This window comes from Psammomys obesus, unplaced genomic scaffold, assembly GCF_907164565.1.
Source record: "Psammomys obesus unplaced genomic scaffold, mPsaObe1.curated_primary_1811, whole genome shotgun sequence".
Taxonomy (NCBI): Eukaryota; Metazoa; Chordata; class Mammalia; order Rodentia; family Muridae; genus Psammomys; species Psammomys obesus.
The window spans coordinates 3,561,869-3,582,264 of NW_026585987.1; the positions used below are offsets into that span (position 1 = coordinate 3,561,869).

General features: G+C 48.6%; 1 protein-coding gene across 1 annotated transcript in view; it reads left to right on the forward strand.

Annotated features, from left to right (window-relative positions):
- Pdzd2 (PDZ domain containing 2) overlaps nucleotides 1-20,124 on the forward strand; it is a 222,072-nt gene extending 201,948 nt beyond the window's left edge. Inside the window, exons 19-24 of the mRNA XM_055601102.1 lie at nucleotides 4,676-8,660; nucleotides 9,575-9,692; nucleotides 12,416-12,517; nucleotides 13,064-13,334; nucleotides 14,998-15,132; nucleotides 18,941-20,124. Of these exons, the coding sequence (XP_055457077.1) occupies nucleotides 4,676-8,660; nucleotides 9,575-9,692; nucleotides 12,416-12,517; nucleotides 13,064-13,334; nucleotides 14,998-15,132; nucleotides 18,941-19,104 (4,775 nt within the window). The 3' untranslated portion in view covers nucleotides 19,105-20,124. The remainder of the gene's footprint in view (nucleotides 1-4,675; nucleotides 8,661-9,574; nucleotides 9,693-12,415; nucleotides 12,518-13,063; nucleotides 13,335-14,997; nucleotides 15,133-18,940) is intronic.
- The last annotated feature ends 272 nt before the right edge of the window (nucleotides 20,125-20,396 follow it).

The window sequence follows — 20,396 nt, forward strand, 5'->3', positions numbered from 1 at the left end:
TGCAGAGCTATCCTCTGGACGTCCTCCTGGAACCCACATTGCCCTCAGAATTGAAGAACAGCAAAGGCTTACTTTCTTGTTATCACCACAACCCAATGCCTCCTTATTTGAAACAATGCAGAAAATCTACCCGCCCAAGGATTTATTCTAGACAGACTAATTTTCCTAGTCCTGAGGGTTTTGTGCCTTGAGGAAGTGTTTACATGGGCAAGCTTTTTGGACCAGAGAAGCATTTAGTCTCCAGCCCGAGCCTAAGAAAGGTGCGTGTTCCGTGTTTCCCCAGTGTTTTCTGCCTGTTCTGTCTCAAATTCCAGCCCGCTGCAGGCTTCTGTTTGTCCTCTCTGGACTTCCCACCAGTAATAAGCTTTAAAGGAGCCACCAAGCACCAGAAACTGATGATATTCAATATGTAACAATACACATGCTATATTTAATACATAAATACCCTTAATAAAACATACTGTGCTGGTTATCAGTGAGTTCTTAGAAAGGAGCCTCAGCGAATTGGCACAGTGGTGCTCTGGCGCCCTCTAGGGCTTTGGAGGTATAAATTAACCCGACAGTTTTTAGTGCTTCTATCTTTTTATGCTGTTTTCATTCTCTTTCTCAGTTAAAAGGCCAGCAGAGAGCTGGGCGCAGTGGTGCACACCTGTAATCGCAGCACTCTAGGGAGCCAGAAGCAGGCAAAATTCTGTGAGCTTGAGGCCAGCCTGGTCCACAAAGCGAGACCAGGACAGCCATGGCTACACAGAGAAACCCTGTCTTGACAAACAAAGTATGGTACCTAACATACTTCTCAGCCTCAGGTGCCCGCAGAAAACAATATTCGGGCAGCTAGTGTGGCATGACAGGTGTGGCGTGGCAGGTCATGCTTGACCCTGATGACTAAGCTGCGTAGCAGCCTGCTCCAGCAGAAACTGCACCTGCATTCCAGGCTTTCCGAACCCTGACATGATGTGTCGTCAAGGCTAGCTGGGCCTTCCACCCTGGGGCGTGCCCATTAGTGGACATTTGGTGGGGGTTCCAAGTGAAGCATTTTTTTTGAAAGGCAGTACAGCGCAGCCTCCCTCAAACAAAGCCGTCTGCAGGGGCTGGGGAGTGGTGGGGTGCTTTCCTGGGAAGCATGAAGATCCCCCAACATCACGTGAGTTGGATGTGGTGGCTTATGCTTATAATTTGAGCACTTGAGAAGTGGAAAGAGGAGGATTAGGAATTCACGGTCACCCTCTACTATATAGTGAGTTCCAGGTTAGCCTGGGATACAGGAGAACCTGCCTCAAATACTAAATACGTAAACAAACCTTAGAAGATACACGCTTTGCAGTAATTCAGATCACTAACGGAAATTGCAGAAATTTTTGCCTGTTAGCAAATGTTTAGTAAGCGAATCTGAAAGTGTTAAATGGCCTTTGGCAGCCAGAGATACGGCTCAGTCAATTAGATCCCTGAATCCACATCCTGAAAGGAGGGAACATACTCCCACAGGTTGTCCTGTGACACACACCAAATCAATGGTCTTTTCAAAATGGCCTTTGAGTCCCTTCCTGTGGTCACACTGCCACTCTCCCCCGCATTGGGCGTCAGCAGAAGCAAGAATGCAATGCTTGAGAGTTCAGTAGTTGAACAGAGGAACACCTGGGTCAGCAGGTGTTCTTGGAAGCATCTGGCCCTCCACAGCAGGCCAAGGTAATTACATGCCATCTCCATAGGCATCTTGATGAACCACCCTTGTTGTTGCCACACACTCTACATGGAGGCCACGGGGTTCAGGGTCAGTACAACACAGGCTGTGGAGCAAATCCTGGCTCTCCCATCTGTGAACTGTGATCTTAGGTTGCCTAACCACTCAATGACTCCCTTCCTCGTTCTCTCAAGGCACGGGGCCCGCCTCCCATTCCTGGGAGGAAAATTAACTGCATGAAAGTCTCCTAATATGGCGCTAACACTTCATTCCAGGAAAAGCTCCCAGCCCAATGCTGAGTCCTAAGAATTAGGTTGTAATTATTCATAAAGGGACAGCAGGGTGTGTGTGGGGGGGGGGGGAGGAGATGTAATTAAAGCCAAGCCTAGTGACACAAACCTATAATCTCAGCCAGTCAGGAGGCCAAGATAGGAGGGTGGCAAGTTCAAGGCTTGCCTTGAGCAACTTACTGAAACCCAGTATCAAAGTATCACATGAGCTGGGAGCAGTGAGGTGGCTCACTGGACATCAAAGGTTGTCCTCATACATAGTTAGTCCAGGGTTAGCCTGAGACCATGCCTTAAAAATTAACTGATTAATAATAAAGATTTGAAGATGCACACTTTGCAGTAATTCAGCTCTCTAGCAAAGACTGCACAAAAATTTACCTGACCGAGACTATTTAGTAAGTAAACCTGAAACTGTGAAAAAGCCCTTGGCAGCCAGAGATATGGCTCAATGGATTGGATCCCTGAACCTACGTGGAGAGAGGAGAGGACATACATACTCCTATAAGTTGTTCTGTGACCTACACACACGCACATGCGCACACACTCACATACAACAATAAATGGTCTTTTCAAAATGGCCTTGGAGTGCTTTCCTCGTGTCACAATGCCACTCTCCTCTGCATTTGGTATCACCAGAAGTAAGGATGTCGAGCCCGAGATGTCACAAACACTCGGGAAAGGTAGGTAAAGTGCTTGCCGCTAAACTTGATTCTTGAGTTCACTCCCCAGTACTTACATGGTAGAAGGAGAGGACCAGCTCCTGCAAATTGTTCCTCTGACCTCCACATGTAGATGCTGTACACACGCATACACATACACACATACATACATACACACGTACATAGTAAATTGATAAAATCTTTGTTTGTTTTGTTTTTTTGAGACAGGGTTTCTCTTTATGGCCCTGGCTGTCTAGAACTCACGATGTAGACCAGGCTGCCTCAAACTCAGCGCTGCCTGCCTCTGCCTTCTAAGTCCTAGGATTAAATGTGTGCACTACCACTGGCTGGCTAAATAGATGTAATTTTAAAAAGAAAGAAAGAAAGGAAGGGAGGGAGGGGGGAAGGGAGGCAGGAAAGAAGGAAGAGAGGAGGGAGGGTGAGAGGGAGGGAGGAAGGAAGGAAGGAAGGAAGGAAGAAAAGAAGAAAGGAAGAAAGGACTGACTGACTGGCCTGGACCAGTGCTATAAACTATAAAACTTTAATCCCAGTGCTCAGGAGACAGAAACTGATGGGTCTCTTTGTGTTGGAGGCCAGCCTGGTTTACAACACATGTTGTAAGTTCTAGGCTAGCGGAGGCTACATAGTGAGCCTCTGTCTTAAAGAGAGCGAGCTGAGAGCTCAGTGGTGGAGTGTGTGCTTGGCACGTGCAAGACCCTAGGTTCAAACGCTCAGCATCACCAAAACAGAAAAAAGAAGTTGTGATTAAAATCATACCATTTCAGATGTACCTGAACTGGTTGGTAGACTGCTTGTTTAGCAAGCACAGGGCCTGGGTTTGGTCCCCAGCGTCACGTAAGCTGGGCACAGGTGGTGCAGACCTGTAATCTCATTTCAGCACTGGGAGTAGCAACACCAGTAGTTCAGGTCACCTTCAGTGACAGAGCAAGTTCAAGGCCAACCTGAACCTGACTTTGTCTCAGAAACAAACAAACAAAAACAGATTGATGATCTCATAGGAGAGATGTGAGAGGAACTTAACATTTGGGGCAACATGTCTCAGACTAAGACTTTTTGTGTGTCTGAGCCCGTTTCCCCACTGCAAGATGATCACATCAAAGTGAGATTAGCTCAAGAGACTTCGTGCCTCAGGGCTTTCCGGGAAGACCCCCTCCAGGACAGAACAGCTCCCAGAATCCTCCCTGCTAAGTGACAGGAGCTCCTGCCCCTGCATCTTTCAGCATTGTGTTCTTGGCACCTCTCTACTTTCAACCTGTTCTTCACACCACTTGGACCAAACTGTCCCTCATGAGCCCCTCTCAGGTACCCTTTAGTACCGAGCTCTCCTAGAATAGCTGGCTTTCAGATTTGCTTCTCCAAGCTACGTCAAGGCAGAGCTAGAGCCCTGTGTCATGCAGATGCTACAGGGAACATTCTGTCATTCCCACTAACTCTGTCTCCTATGCAAAAAAAGGAGATCGCACATGTCCTCCGCAAGTGTGCAGGCACAGACCTGTCATGGAGGCTGAGTGAGGAGAGTCAGAGTGTGTGAGGTCAACCAGGACTATACAGAGAGACCATCTCCAAACTGTTTCTTGGTGCAGCCTGTGTCACTCATGGTCAGGCAGCTAGATGCTAGAATGAGACAAGACATGAGGTCCCTCTGTCCAGTCTTGACCAGAGCTAAGGAATAAGACCCCAAATGTCTCTCTTCCCAGAACTTCTGCCAGCAGAGGTGGTCGGGTAAAGAAATCCAAGCAGTCTATTTCCGGTGTCTCCTATCTGAAAACAAACGAAGAGGAAAATGGGCGAGTTTCCGGGCTCATCCTGACTGGGTTATTTTCAGGCAATTAAAGCAGGCCAGTGGTTGTTAAATGTAAGCAATCTGCAACTTGAGAGACAAACAGGAGGATGAGAAAGTCTGCATGTAGGCTTGTGGCACGTCTGAGAAACGATATTGAGATGACTTATGCTTCTTTTTAGAACTCTCCAGGGGTTCTATTTGCTTACGTTTTCCCTTTTTTCTCCCCTACCACCCTCTCCAGGATGGGATGTTTCCTCAGACCGCCTCCCTTTCCCAGGGAAGAGCAGGGAAGCTCATCCTGACTCCAGCAAGACTTCAGTCATCACAGAGCAAGGCCACCAGCCTGAGAGCTTCAGCCAGCCTGTGTCTCCCAGGACCTCGGAGCCTGAGCCCCAGGGCATATCTAAAATGAAGACAGTCAGCCATCTGAGTGTGTCTACCAGGGAGAAGGCCTCATCTCCTCCTGACTTTATCAGGGCTCCGGCTCCACCTGGGGACTGCTCTCCCAACACCAGGAGAGCAGCTGTCCCCATGGGCATAGGAACAACGGCAGCTACTGCCATCCCTCATGTCTCCTCGGTGCCCCAGGAAGAGAGTGGAGGCCCCTCAGGTCCCAGTGAGGCACTGGAAACAACAGGACTCTGCACAGCTAAATGCTCGAAGGACGGCGCTCTGCATGAAGGTGCAACTTCTATGTCTGGAAAGACATCACATGCCAGCCCCTCTCTGCCAGTGACCCTGACTGACAGGATGCCGTCAGGAAGCAGAGAGAGCCCTGTGACAGACATTGACAACTTCATCAGGGAGGCGTCTGAGGCAAGGTCTCAGTCTCCTCAGAAAGCAGACTGCAGGGCTCACCAGGGCATTCTTGAGGGCCAGCCACCAGGTGAATCTGGGGGTGGCAGTTCCCACCATGCCCAGACAGTCAGCAGCGGCCAAATATCCTCCCCAAGGAAGACTGGGGGCACAGGCCCACCCCCGCCCCCACAGTGGGCCTTCCAGCCTTCCGTTTTGGATTCCATCCACCCTGACAAACATTTTGCTGTGAACAAAAACTTTCTGAACAACTACTCTAGAAATTTTAGCAGTCTCCATGAAGACAGCATCTCCCTGTCAGGCCCAGGTGACAGTACGGAGCCGTCGCTCTCATCCATGTATGGTGATGCTGAAGACTCATCTTCAGACCCCGAGTCTCTTGCTGAAGCCCCACAAGCAGCTTCCAGGACCAGCTGGTCACCCCTTCATTCTCACGAGTCCTCCCATAAGGAAGGGACTAGTGAGTCTGAGGATGAGCAAATAGAAATTTGCGCCACAAGCGGTCTCCCTGAGAGCCGGGTGGCCGCCCATCCTGCCACCCAGGCTGCGTTCTGCCCGGTTCTACCGGTACAGCACAGAGCTCTGGGTGAGCCAGTGGGCGATTCCTGTGAACGGGCCTGCTTCTTGCCAGGGGCCTCTCACACCTCCGCCCCGAGCTCTTCTCGGCCACTTTCCTTTCTAAACTCTCAGGAGCATGAGACGTGGGTGGGCACACGTGCTTTACAGAGCTCCAGGCCCTCGAGCACAGACGAAATCAAAGCCGTCACCAGCACCACCAGCGAGAGCTCAGTCGAGGGAGACGGCCAGCCTTCTGAAATGACCAGGCATTGTCACAACCCGCCATTCACGCTTAGGAACCTGAATGTGATAAACGGCCTGGGTCGTGACCTGCTGGATGAGGGAAGCCCAAAGGAAGAAGCAGCAGCCGCCGCTAGTGTGATTCACAGTGCATATGCCCTCGGTGCCAAAGGCCCTAAGAACGGAGAGGCTGTTTTGGCAAACCTACACATTGCCAAGAGTCATGACCTGGATGACTTGCTACAGAAACCAAAAACAATCTCCAGGAGGCCCATCATGGCCTGGTTTAAAGAAATAAATAAAAATGGCCAAGGCACACATTCGCAGAACAAATCTGAGAAGGAACAGTCCTCGATGCTGGCTATGAGTCCTGGCTCCAAAGCCCATATGGTGAACAGCAGCCACAAAAAGGGGGTGGCTGTGCCTAAAAGTCCTTCTCCAATACAGAAGAGTCAGGAAAATAAAGACCTGCCCCCCAAAAGTCCAGTGGAGACACTCAGCAACTGTCAGAAACCCAAGTGTGGCCCTAAGCTAAAGAGACTGAGCAGCAAAAGCAAAGTCAGTCCTGAGGCCCCTGTGGCTGGTTCTGTTAAGGCCAGTGGGACTGGCCACAAGAAGAGCTTGACTTCACCTCAGGCCTCCCATAAAATGCTTTCTAAGGCAGCGTCATACTGGCTCCACATAGCTGACCAAGAAGAGCCTAACAGCCCTTCTGTGGACACCCCAAAAACCCCCCAATGCATGTCCGAGAGCAAGCCACCCCTGGCTACCTCTGGGTCACTGAGGACCTCGGCATCAGACACAAGCATCAGAAGCTTCCCGTCACCCGTGACTTCTCCCAAGCCTCTCCCTGAGCAAGGTACAAACAGGAGGTTCCACATGGCCGTCTACTCGGAATCTGACACAAGCTGTCCACCCACCTCCAGGTCCCCTAGGTGTGGACCAGAGGGCAAGCTGCCCCATGCTGACTCTGGGTCTGTGAGTCCGTCAGGGTCCAGGAGCAGCATGGCCGTGGCGGGCAGCAGACAGAGCAAGCAGTTCACGCCCAGCCAAACGGACATGCTGGTGTCAGAAGCAGCCCAGCCTGGGGGCATGAGTGAGAAAAGAAGTGAAAAAATTGCTAGTGAGCCTCTGGAAAGGACAAAACAGTTGAAAATAGTTGAGATTTCTCCTGAAAGAATGCCAAAGAAGGCATGTGGTGACAAGCCACTGGGCAGTGACAGACAGGGAGGGTTCTTGACCCAGAGCAACTGTCAGGAGAAGAGTGGAATCAGGCCTCGGCAGCCACTGGACTCGTCCCCAAAGCATCCGCCCTCCTCTCCCTCCCAGGTGGAGCAGCGGGAAATGTGCTGCTCCTTCAGCATGGCCAGACTGGCCTCCTCCTCCTCCCCGAAGCTGCCTGCCAAAACACCAGATTCCTCCCAGGCCAGATCCAGCCAGGTGCCAGGCTCCCTAGCGGTGCCCAAGAATGGCGTACCCATAGCCCCGGGAGGGGAGGAGCACCCTTACTTCACCCCGAGGCCAGCCACCAGGACTTACTCCATGCCAGCCCAGTTCTCAAGCCACTTTGGACGAGAAGGTCCTTCCCCGCCCAGCCCAAGTCGCTCGCCACAGGCCCCCCAGGCCCCTGTGATGAGCGGCAGTCTCTCTGAGGCTAACGGACAGGGTGTATATAGTGTGAAGCCTCTGCTGGAGACGGCAAAAAACCTGCCGCCAACGGACGGAGGGGGTGTCGGCGCAGTCCCTGAGACAACCTGTCTCATCCCAGACAAAGTCAAGGTCACCAGGAGACAGTACTACTATGAGCAGAACTGGCCCCATGAATCTACCTCGTTTTTCTCTGTGAAGCAGAGGATCAAGTCTTTTGAGAACCTGGCCAATTCTGACCGGCCTGCGGCCAAGGCGACCACATCCCCATTCTTGTCTGTGAGCTCCAAGCCTCCCATTAGCAGGCGGTCGTCTGGCAGCATCACTTCAGGGAGCCCTAGTGATGTGACAGCCCGGTCACTAAGACGTAGCTTGAGTTCCTGCAGTGAAAGCCAGAGCGAGGCCAGCAGCCTTCTCCCGCAGATAACAAAGTCCCCTTCCAGTGTGACCCTGATTATCTCCAGGCAGAATCCACCGGAGACCAGCAACAAGGGCCCCGGCTCAGACCCAAAGAAATCACTTGTCCCTTCGGGAATCCCCACCTCAACAGTGACCCCAGCCTCACCCATCAAGAGGAACAAGTCCTCAGTGCGCCACACCCAGCCATCCCCTGTGTCCCGATCCAAGCTGCAGGAGCTGAGAGCCTTGAGCATGCCAGACCTGGACATGTGTGGTGGTGAGGACTACCCCGCCGGCCCAGGCACCGTGCTCTTCAGAACCCAGCTGGAGATCATCCCCAGGTCACAGGGCTCCGCGGCCACCTCTCCAGCGGGCTCCCCAGCTAGAGGCCATGTGGGCCTCGACCTCAACGGATCAGCTTCCCTTTCCTGTCCTATGAATGGTGGGACCAGGGTCTACCCAAGAGGAAACAGCCCTCCAGCCAGTGAGCCTGCAGCATCCAGTGGAGCCAGGGAAGGGGGCGAACCTGGGAGGGCCCTGCCTTCGGGGAAAAGCTGGTCCGTGAGGTAAGTGTCTACCTTCCCCTCTTACTTAAACAGGCCTGCTTCCCTTGAAAACACTTTCAGGTTTATAAAACAGCGCCAGAGGTGATTATGGGGAGTCCCCACGCTACCTCTCCGCAGTTCTTCCAAACCACATATCTTATGCAATCCTAGTCCATTAGTGAGAAATTAAGGATTTAACCCCGAACCAACCAACCAACCATATCCACAATGCCTCGGACTTCATATTTTTGCTGAGTTGATTCCACAAATGCCCTTTTCTATTCCAGATACCGTATGTCATTTTCGGTGTCAGTCCCGGAAGCCGCACATGCCTGCCAGTGTGTGGCTCTAAGGACAAGAGTAGCCAGTGAGGGAGTTGGAGGAAGTGCAGGCCGTGCACGGCCCACTCAGGGAGACTCTAAAAGCAGCTGAAGTTGAATGGGAAACTCTTAATGGTTTGTTTGGTTGACTGGTTTTTTCAAGACAGGGTTTCTCTGTGTACCTTGACTGTCCTGGACTCGCCTCATAGACCAGGCTGGCCTTAAACTCAGAGATCTACCTGGCTCTGCCCCACTGAGGGCTGGGATTTCAGGCGTGTGCCACTGCGCCCGGCTCTCTTAATGTTTTACCATGTTTCACTGGAGCCTCCAGTTTCTAAAACATGTTAGAAGTTGTCTGCTAAACTCCCGCACTGGTCCCTTAATGTCCTGGAGGGCTCCCGAGGCCCACTGCCTACAGTGGGTGAAGGGTGTTCGTGCTGGCCTTGCAGGGTTTTGTAGTTAACTCTGGGGCAGAAGTTACACCCAGCCAGAGGCAGGTAGGTCAGAAAAATGCCCACAACGTGGCAGGGAGACCTTTCAGATGAATCTTTAAGAAATCGAGAGGTTGCTTTTTTATTTACTTTTCTTCCAATTTTTTTTTTTTTTTAAACTTAGTTTGGATCAACTCTTCAACTCAGCAGGACACCAGCAGAGGTTACAGGCTGTTTTATCAGTGGTGGGGTCAAAATCTACCATTCTCACTCTCATTCAGGAAGTGAAGACGCAATCAGAGGTGAGTGGGATACAAAAACCCAGGGATGAAACAGCAGGGTGTCTCTGGCATGGTGGGGAACAGGGGAACAGCAGGTGCTGGGCTCTTTCTATTGCCTCACATGCTGCCACTGGCTAGAGGGCCTGGCCCTCGCTGCAATGGGAAATGTTGGCTTGGTGCCCCGGCTAGTTTAAATCCCCTGCAGCCACTGCTTGTTCACCCGTCTTTCTGTCCCACAAATGGAGTTTGCAGAGCAAGTGCTGAAAGACCACAGCCCTCTGTGCCTGTCAGTGCCAGCGTAAACTAGTGAGGGGAGCCACCTGCTGGTGACAGGCTCGCATTGTTACCACCTGTGTTCTGCAGCTTATTTAAGAGTTCCTAAAGCCCAGTCTGTAGGACCAAGACACAGAAATTAAATGAACCACTGTATGTGACAGCGAACAGTCACAAAAGAAAGCATGGGTTCCCATATAGAATGCTCCTCGGGCAATAGTAAAAACCTAAACCTTGACAGATGCATCTTTGTAGAAAACATACAACTAGGAATGACTGATAGCAAACCAGGTTACTAGTGTCACTTACAAACATTGTCCCAACCCTCCCCCTGGCTACCATCTGAGGTTTCTCGGTTAAGGTGTAGCCTAATCGTGTAATGGGCCAGGATGTTGAGTGGCTAAGGGTAGTGGGACAAGAAATAGATACCTGTTACTTCCTGCTTCCTTCAGATTCTCAGCCTACCGGTAGGGTATAGACAGTCAAGACAACCTTAGAGGAACTGAGTGCTTTCATTTTGAGTGAAAGGGACTGACTGTTCATCAGATTGCAACTTCCTTCAGTGTCACTGTGCCACTCCAGGACAGTCTCATTCCTTCCAGGTTCTCTTTGCTCCAAAAGTGTTATAGCAGATACAGATGTTCAAGGAGACAAGAAAGCCTCAACCAGACACAGACGTAAGCCATGCATTCTCAGAACTTTGGAGCAGACAGAATGCCAGGCGCTTGCTATTGGTCTGATACCCTGAACCAAGTGTGTGGTCTGGTGTCAAGGACCAGCCCTGCTTCGATCAGAATGGACTTTCTGTTTACAGTTGATTTCAGAAAGGAGAGAGCTAGCCTGATCCTGCCAGCAGTTCTATGCTTTTCCCCAGAATGTGCTGTGCTAGAACCAGAATGATACAGACCAATATCCTGTGGCCTTTTGTTGTACCAGGAAGGATGAGAAAGGCAAAACTCAGGCTGCTTTGCTGGCTTTGGAGCGGGTGCGCTATTCATCTGGCATCCCGACACTGTCCCAGATTTCTCAGGCCGTCAGCCACTAGTACACTGTTGCCACAAATACCCCTGCAAATATTAATTTAAATAAATGGAGTTTTTGATGGCTGTATTACCCATTTTAAAATACACTGTCCCTGCCCTAGGAAGAATGGGGCATTGAGGAATACTCTTATCTCAGTATCTAACTACCTACCTTCCAGAAGACCATCTACTAACCCACGTGCTTATGTTCAGGGTTAGGGTCACCTTTCTGCTTGGGCAGAGGGCGCCCCTGTCTTCATGACTTACCAATAGAACTAAACCATCCTCCATTGGATTTCTTGATCAGCTGTACCCATAGGTGGTCGTCTGCTTCTTTTCTCTCATCAAATCAGTCATCAAAGGTTACTATTTGCTTTCTCTAGTATTGCTGTGCCATTGATGATTACTTCATAAAAAAAAAAAAAAAATCAAGCAATGCAGAGCTTTAAAATGTTGCTAAATCATGTCTAAAATGGAGGTGGTGTCAAATTTCAGAGCACTTAGCCCATTTAGGTTTAATCTTCTATCTCAAGATATCTTTAAAACAAGAAAGTCTAATGTTATTTAATTATAGAACACTAAGAATGTTCCAGATCACTATGAAGGATGTTCTAGTCTCATCCAGTTGACAGATTTCACCTGCTTTGTTTTATGACTACCAGCTAATCAGTTGTACCCACAACTAAGTCAGTAACCCAAATATGGAAACGCTGGTATATAAAACATGGCTGCAACATGTTGCCTTTACCCTACGTTTTTACTCTTGTCTTTTGTTATTGTAACTCAGGCATGCTAATAACTGTGGATTTAGTGAGTATAGCTCAGTTGGTAGAGTGCCTGCCCAGCATACACGAAGCCCTGGGTTCAATCCCCAGGACTACATGCAACCAGGCATGGTGGCCCAATCGGCAATCCTGGTCCTTGAAAGATGGAAACAAGAAGATCATACCATTATCAGAATATATTATAGTTTGTAAAAATTTATTTCCAATTTTCAAAAGAAGATCAGAAGTAAATGATCACTTTTGGGAACGTAGCAAGTTTGAGGCCAGCTTGGACTACATGGACCCTGTCTCAAAAAAATAATATATAAAATTATAGACTTAGAGAAGTATGGCATAAAGAGTTCCCTCTGCAGCAGAAGCATGTACTGTGGCCAAATCTGGGAAGGCAGCAATTTTCCTCAAATGGCTGGAAGACTTGGGGACTCAGGAAAGCTCCTCCATCCTCATTCATGTTCACTTTTCCCAGGTTCCACAAATAGGTCATCTGGCACGTCAGCCCACCTGGGGTAGATGTAGGAAGGCTGAGCTGCACTCCTCCACATTCCCAGGGTTAAACGATGAATTACTAAGGATCTGTGCCAAGTACCTCCATGAGGACTTAGTTCAAGACTTTCTCAGCCTGGGTACAATGAGTCCACCATAAATTGTCCATTCTCTTCCCTAGAATAAAGAAGATACTTGCTTCATAGTCTTGAATAAAAAAGAAGGCTCAGGTCTGGGATTCAGTGTGGCAGGAGGGACAGACGTGGAGCCAAAATCAGTCATGGTAAGCTGTAGTGTTCCAAGGCTCTCAGGCCATCCCTCTGTAAGTAGCAGAATTTGATCAGGACACAAATTCCAATCAGAGATCCTTCAGTTCTGGTCCCTGTTACCAACAAGACAATGGGAGCATGGGGAGAATAGTAATTCCATTCTCAAAGATCAGCGTTTTTACAGATCGCTAACATACACAGGCCAAATGCAATGTATGTCAGCATAATCGCCAACATCGTAGTAATTTACATTTAAGTACTAGAAAAGAGTCAAGTGCCCACACTTGCACAGAGTAACATTTTGTATCACTTGGAGGCCTTCAGGCCATTTTCACTGGGCAAGCCCGAGTTTCACCTGCATCTATTCCTGCTACCCTGTGGGTGAAAGTAACACATGAGTAGAAATACACTGGAGAGATCTGTTAATTCTACCCTGCACACTGATGAAGTGAGATTAGGAAGTGTGGCGTGGGGAAACTCCTTGATCACAGATTTGTAGTTGCTCTTTCACTGTCAGTCACCAGGGTTATGAATTTGTTCTCTTGTCCTTTCTGTCCTAGGTCCACAGAGTCTTTTCTCAGGGTGTGGCTTCTCAGGAAGGGACCATGAGCCGAGGGGATTTCCTTCTCTCCATCAATGGCACCTCCTTAGCTGGCTTAGCCCACAGTGAGGTCACGAAGGTTCTGCACCAGGCACAGCTGCACAAACAGGCCCTCATAGTTATCAAGAAAGGGAATGACCAACCCAGGCCCGCCCTCAGGCAGGAGCCTCCCTCAGCCAATGGGAAGGGTCCACTCGCCAGGAAGACCTTGCCGCTGGAGCCTGGAGCTGGTAAGCTATCCACGGATGGCTGGCAGGGTGTGAGCAGCTGGCTGATGAAGCACTGGGACTGGACTGGACTAGCAAGATAAAACAGGCTAGAGAATAAAACAGCCTTGTAACAGAGCTCAGTATCAAAGAGTAATTTCTCAACTAGGTGTATCCTTGAGAAGCATCAAGATTGACACTGTTGCTTGTTTTAGCAGAATAGGAGGAAGTGAAGGGATAAACATGTTTTTGTGTTTGAAAATAGAAACTGCAGCTTTTCTGTGCCAACAGCTTAGAAAAGGCTCGGGATGCACGCCCCTTGCACCAGCCACACTAAGTGAGTTCTGTTCCAAGCGCAGGCTTCCACAGCCTTCAGATAAGCCCTGCAGATCCCCTCCCACTACCCCCAGTCTAGAGGGCAGGTAGCCCCCAGTTCAAGACAGGAGGCCCTTTGTTTCTTCTATCATGACAGTCGAGGGCGCCCAAATGCCTCTGCTCGGTTAGGCTGGGATGTGGCCTGAGCTAGCCTTCTGCTCTGCAGTTACACCTGGCCAGACTGACGGACATCTGATGTGGGCCTCCTGTACAGTGGAGGCACCTGGAACCCGGTTTAGAACCCTGATGACCAGACAGTCCCCTGCTCAACTGAACCAAGGATCTGGGGTAGGAAGGAACATACATGAGTACATCTACAGTGCTCTCCGGTGATTCCAGGAGAGAACCCAAGTTGGGAACCACGGTGAAAGCTCCCTTCCCCCTTTTGAGCAGCGAGTCACCCACTAAAAAATTACACCACTCCCAGTATTAGCAAATGTCTTCCAGACCATGTGACTTGGCTTTAAATTGCACTAAGGAACTAGCAGTCACGTTGGTCCTAAGAATTATATTAGGTAGGCAGTTTCATTCATCCACTGCCCCTCTCCTGCCTTCCAAGCAGCTAAGTACACCTTTCCATTTAACTCCATCATACAGACTTAAGGGAACTAAAAGGCAAGTGCCTAATTCCTATTCAGTCCCCAGTCCCCAGCCTGGCCTTTCCAAACAAGACATGGAGCTTCCATCACCATGGAAACGTTTCTCCCCACACAGAGCCAGATGCCAACGAAGGATGCAAGCGTGAGGGAGGCAACGATGCCCCAGGGGTGCAGGGTGTCCTCTCACAGACACACAAAGGGCACGGGGCAAGGAAGGAAGCCCCACCCGGTTCCAGGGAGCTTCCCAGCCAATTATGACAGTCTCTCATGAGCTGGGCACTTCAGTGCCTCTGCTTTCAACAGCAGATGGTGACATTCTGTTGCTATGGTAGCCAGGGTTGGCAGGAAATCGAATTTGATTCACTGAGTGTAACTTCCATCCTCACTAGGATGTGTGCTACCAGAATGTGAGACTTGACAAGAGCAGTTCGTCTCCTGGGCATTTCTGCCTGGGAGAGAAAGCATTCTCTGCCCTTGCAGGAGCGGACAAAAAGCTGAAGACATTAAATCCAGTAGGACACAGCTAGGCAGGGCTCCCTTCTGGGAGGTCAACCCTGATGTTGAAACCAAAGGTTGTAAACACTTCCCAGCAGACAAGACTTGGGGTGACCAGAGTCCATGATGCCTGAGGCAATGCATTTGGGGGGACACTGGACAGGTGGCACCCAAACAACCTGTCGTTCATTTTATCTCGACAAACATCCTTGCTGCAGGGAGAAATGGAGCTGCTCATGATGCTCTGTGTGTTGAAGTGCTGAAAACCTCGGCTGGGCTGGGACTGAGTCTGGATGGAGGGAAATCATCCGTGTCTGGAGATGGGCCACTGGTAATTAAAAGGGTGTACAAAGGTAAAGTACATCTCCATGGAAACCCATTCCTCCTGTACGAGAACTTTTCCAAACTCCACAGTGCTTTTACTGCTGCATAGTATTGAACTGTGCTTTGCAAGTATTAAACCTCCCAAGGCCCAGGCTGGTGCTTAGGTGGGCACAGTGGTCAAGAGAGACCAGCAGGAACGTGTAATGTCAAGCCAGGGTCCAGTGATTTCAGATACTGGACTGCAAGAAAAGGAGGTAAGCAGTGGTGAATGGTTTCTTCATGAACTTGAATTTTTCATTTTATGATCTTGGGAAATTGTTTGGGCCAAAGGATTTTTTTTTGCACATGTGTATGGCATGCATATGTATATGCATGTTCACATGCATACATGCGAAGGTCCAAGCATTCTTCCTTAATTGCTCTCCACTTCATCTCTGAGGCAGATCTCTGACTGAACCTTGTGCTTGCCAGCTGGGATCTGCCTTCAGCGGGCTGGGATCACAGGTGATTCATACACGTGGGTTCTGGAGAGCCAGGTTCTGCCCCTAATACTTGTGTTCATCCCCAGCTACGCACCCCCATCACCACTGGGACGTCTTTAAAGCCTTCAGATTCCTAATTCATTACATAGCCAGAAACTATGTAATTATATGGCTGACATCAGCACATACTTACAAATAGATCAGAAACTTAATTTTATTTTTAAGATTTATTTATTTAATATGAATTGGTGATTTATTTGCCTGTGTGAGGATGTCAGATCCCCTGGAACATACAGTTATGAGCTGCCATGTGGGTTCTAGGAATTGAACCCAGGTCCTCTGGAAGAGCAGCTGGTGCTTTTCACCCCTGAGCCATCTCTCCAGCCCCTCAAAACTCATTTACAGTTAGAGAATGTAAGTAAGCTACCAAGACATGAGATTGTTCTTAGCTTAAAACTGGTTGGTTGTGTGTGTGTTTGCTGTTTTGTTTTGTTTTGTTTCAGACAGGGCCACTATATAGCCCCTGTCTGACCTGGAACTCATAGAGATCAACTGACTTTGCCTCCCTGGTCTGATTTGATCTGAACTTGTGATCTCTTTTCATAATTACATAGCTATTTTGTGCACATAGTGTTAATATAAGCTGTACTTTAAAAAAATAAAATGAAGTAAGGCAGAAGGCTGAAACTGCCAGCCTGTGCACCCAGAAGCCACAGGACTAAAAACAAGCAGGGAATACTAGCCCAAGCTGTTGGACTGCCACTTTCTAGAATTTCTTGGTGGATACACAGCTTCCATTATCACGCAGTCACAAGACCATCTCTGAGAAACCTACTTTCCTAGACGAAGCCCATCCCTGTCACATTTCATTCTAGCTCTGTTCTCAATCTCAGCCAAATACATATGAGCAATAAATTTCTCACATCTTAGGTGAATAATTGTAAAACATCTCCAGGTGGACATGGTGGCTCAGCAGTCCAAGCACTCAGGAGGCAGGAGCAAGGTTATGGCAAGTCTGCGGCCAAGCCTGAGCTTCATACAAGGAGTTTTAGGCCAGCCAGGGCTATGAAATAGGACCCTGTCTGCAAACACAACAAAATCAAATCTCCATAGAAAACAGAAGCCTGAGGTGGTGAAGAAATGTGTGAGCAGGACTGAAGCTTTTATAAGCGTGCCCAAGGGCAGGGGCTGAGCACCTCCTCATTCCGTGTGCTGCCGGATACCGGCCCCTAGCAATGGGGGAAGGACTGCCAGGGAACCAGAAGTGAGACAGCTTGCTTGAGAGTTCACGGTAGCATCCAAGACAGGCTGTCTCTGTTTATGGTCCCATGTGCAAGCAAAAAACCAGCGTCAATCTGGAGCCAGGCCTGCTCTATGTACTACACTACATAGGTTTAGCAGGACTAAGCTACAGGACACTCCCCATACTCAACACTCATTAAGCTGACAGAAGCAGAACAGAGAATGGGGTGAGGGAAGCATGAAGTCAATGTGTAAGAGTACTCACAAGGAGCAGCTCCCAGGGAAAGAGGAAAAGGTGCAGGAGGCGATCTGCCAGGCAGGACTCACCTGAGAGCCCATTAACAATTAAAGGCAGAGTAGCAGTTGGGCATAGTCACTATAGACCAAATTTGGACTTCCGCATCTTTAAAACTATCTCTGGCTTTCCCACCTTCCGAAGCTGCTGTCAGAAAACAAGTAACAGAACAGAGACCTGAGATGGACCGTTACATTCAGTCTGACTTAAACCAAAGTGAGACAGTGTTATACATACCAGCCCCTGGATTCACACTGTCATGGGGACGGGCAGGGCAGCTTCAGGCCGAACAGTGCAGGGTAGAATGGCTAGGCATTTAACTCCTCCAGTCCTCTCTCCCCCAGGCTGTATCTTCACGTGTGGGTACACACCACACGAGGGAGTTGCCAGGTTGATGTTGGAACCCCTGAAGCTCGAGCTATGGGCTGAAAGCCACCACATGTGGGTGCTGGGAAGGAAGTTGGGGCTGAACTTAGGTCCTCTGGAAGAGCAATAGCACTTTAACTGCTGAGCCATCTCACTAGCAACTTTTTGTAACTTTTTTAAAATTATTACCTTGTGTACATGTGCTCAAAGGAGGTCAGGGCACAAGTTTCAGGAATCAGTCTTTCACTTTTACCCACTGGGCCATCTTGCCAGCCCCAAATACCTAAAGTGGCTTTCAGAAATGTACTTCTGTTCAGTCTTTTGAGATCTGAAGTTTCTAAGAAAGTTAACTTACTTTCTCTCATACGTGAGCAGCTTTTTAAATTCTTTTCCATGGTGGCATTTTCTTCCTCAGTGTGCTTTAGGTGTGTATGTAGCTGGGAGGAAACAGAGGGGGATTTCAGCTTGTCTTCCGAAAGCTCGTCAGTGTGCTGTAACTTCCACAACGCCACACTACAGAAATGTGGGAAGTTCTGCATGGAGGTGATCCAACCGTTATGCAATGGGCAGTGTCCCCAAGATCAAGGCCTAGTGAGCAGGGAACCGCTAGTGCTCAAAGCCTGATACAACCCCAGCTGACATCCTGGATGATACTGTTTCCATGAGCTTGTTGGGTGTTTATTGGTGCTTTAGTTCTTGGTTTCCTTTGACCAACTCTTGTGTATTTGCTACTGGTTTGTATGTTTGTTTAAAGTGATTTTACTGCTTGAGTACACAGACTTTAAGCCACTATCACGGAGGCTGTGAATGACTCATAACTTAGTTTTTAACATGCTGGCTGGTAAATGCTACTCTCTGGATGAATCAGGCAGAACTTAGAATCCTCCTCCTCTCTGTGTCTCCAAAGATGCTTGTGAACAACAGCTACTTTCTTAATTAGATGGTAGACACCCCTAGGAAGAACAAAAACAAGTCCTTTGGACATAAGGACTTGTGCAACATCATGCGTCCCTCATGATCACACCAACTTGTGAGGGAGGCAGACCTTTCGTGCAGTTCATAAAATCTGTTCCTTCACATAGTCAGACATCAACTTCAGCCAGTTGGGGATTCACTGGAGGGAGGCAGAACCCTCTGAGATGGGCCCTTCCCTGGAAGATGCATGTGGCTTCTGGTGGTGGTTTATTAGCAAAAAGTGATTTGTGGCTTTTAGTTTTAAACATATTATCTTCCCTTTGTGAATTACAGACTTGGGACTTGTTTAGATTGGGAAGGACTACTCTACAGTTATTTTGTAACAGCTTATAGGCTCTCTCAAATAAGAATAAAGGAAAATAGTTCCCTATCCTAAGACTACAGGAACATCACTGAGAAATACTTCCCAATTAAACTCTTAGTTGCCTTTTTTAAGAATGCTGGTACCAACAGTTTGTTCTGCATCCGTTCTGACAGGTGGTGCCGCAGAACAGGCTGGAACAATAGAAGCGGGCGATGAGATCCTTGCTATCAACGGGAAACCCTTGGTTGGGCTGGTGCACTTCGATGCCTGGAATATTATGAAGTCCGTTCCAGAAGGGCCTGTGCAGCTAGTGATTAGAAAGCACAGGAATTCATGAATTTTAACAACCACCTCCCCTAGATTCACTTCTTTTAGCAAATCAGAATGACTTCTTTAAGTGATGGGTTCTTGAATCAACACACAGCTTATTGTGCTTTTACATGAAGCCCGAACTCCAGAAACAACCTACCTGGACCATCAAGGCTGGGAAGGCATCATTTCAGTGCCTGGGATCAAGAGCTGATGTGCTCTTCATCTGGAAGCTAGCTACACCTTCACATCCTACTTGCCACCTCTCCCAGCATCAGTCCTGGTGAATAGGGACCAGAAGGATAACACAAATGCCCAGGTAAAATGATGTATGTATGTAGATTTATATAATTTTGTAAGTAAATGACATAGTGCTTTTAGGTACATGCAGTGGAAGGCAGAGGTATGGGTCTATGTATGTTACCCTGAAAAGTAAAATGAGATTTAAAGAAAATGAATTTATGACCTAATTGTTAGGCAGAGCTCAGGAATTACCCAACAGTGAAAAATGACGATTTTAAAAAGTGCTATTTTTTAATGAACATAATGTATGGTACGGGCTGGGAAGTTGTGATTGTTTTGTTTTGGAGAGTGTTAAGTCATAAGGCTGTTACAGAGTGACAGCTCTGATGAATTGCAATAAATAGCTGTGAGCTTCCCTGCTTGGAAGGAGGAAGTTGTAGCCTGAAAGCACCTTGCATCCAATTTTCAAACTTGAGTATGTTTGAATTCAAGACTGGTCAACACAGGAGCAGGCAAAGTTGCCAGTGTGTTTCCGTTTTCACGTACATACACCACCACCTTAAAGGAATTTTTGAGAGTTAAATCCTTCAACTTGCAATCATAGGTGTTCTGTGATCCAAACTGAGGAGTGCCTGAGCATTCTCTTGGAGATTTGCTTGCTGGTTCTTCTCCCGTTCCCCACCAAACTTAAAGCAGCACAGAGTTCGCAGTCCAGCTCTCTTCCGACAGAGCTCTGCAGTGGTTCAACCTTTTGCTATTTTGGTTTTTCCTGTTTTGCAAATTCTTCCTCTTTCCAAAACTGGGGTCCCACATAGCATCCTGACTCAAGCTGCTTGTGACACTCCCCCAGCTGCCATGGGCTTCTCTGGAGCCCTTCCTCCTCACAAAGCTGGCTTTTCTCCCTTTGCACTGACGGTTGTTTTCTTAAATCCCAAAGCCTCACCAGCTTCATTTACCAAACAAGGAGGAAAATGGAAAAACAGGGTGAGTCATCCTCTAGGAAAAGGACTATCTAGTGTTTACCACCCTACCCTCAGGTGGTGCCACCCAGTGCTGGGTCCTGGGGTCTCGGGTGGA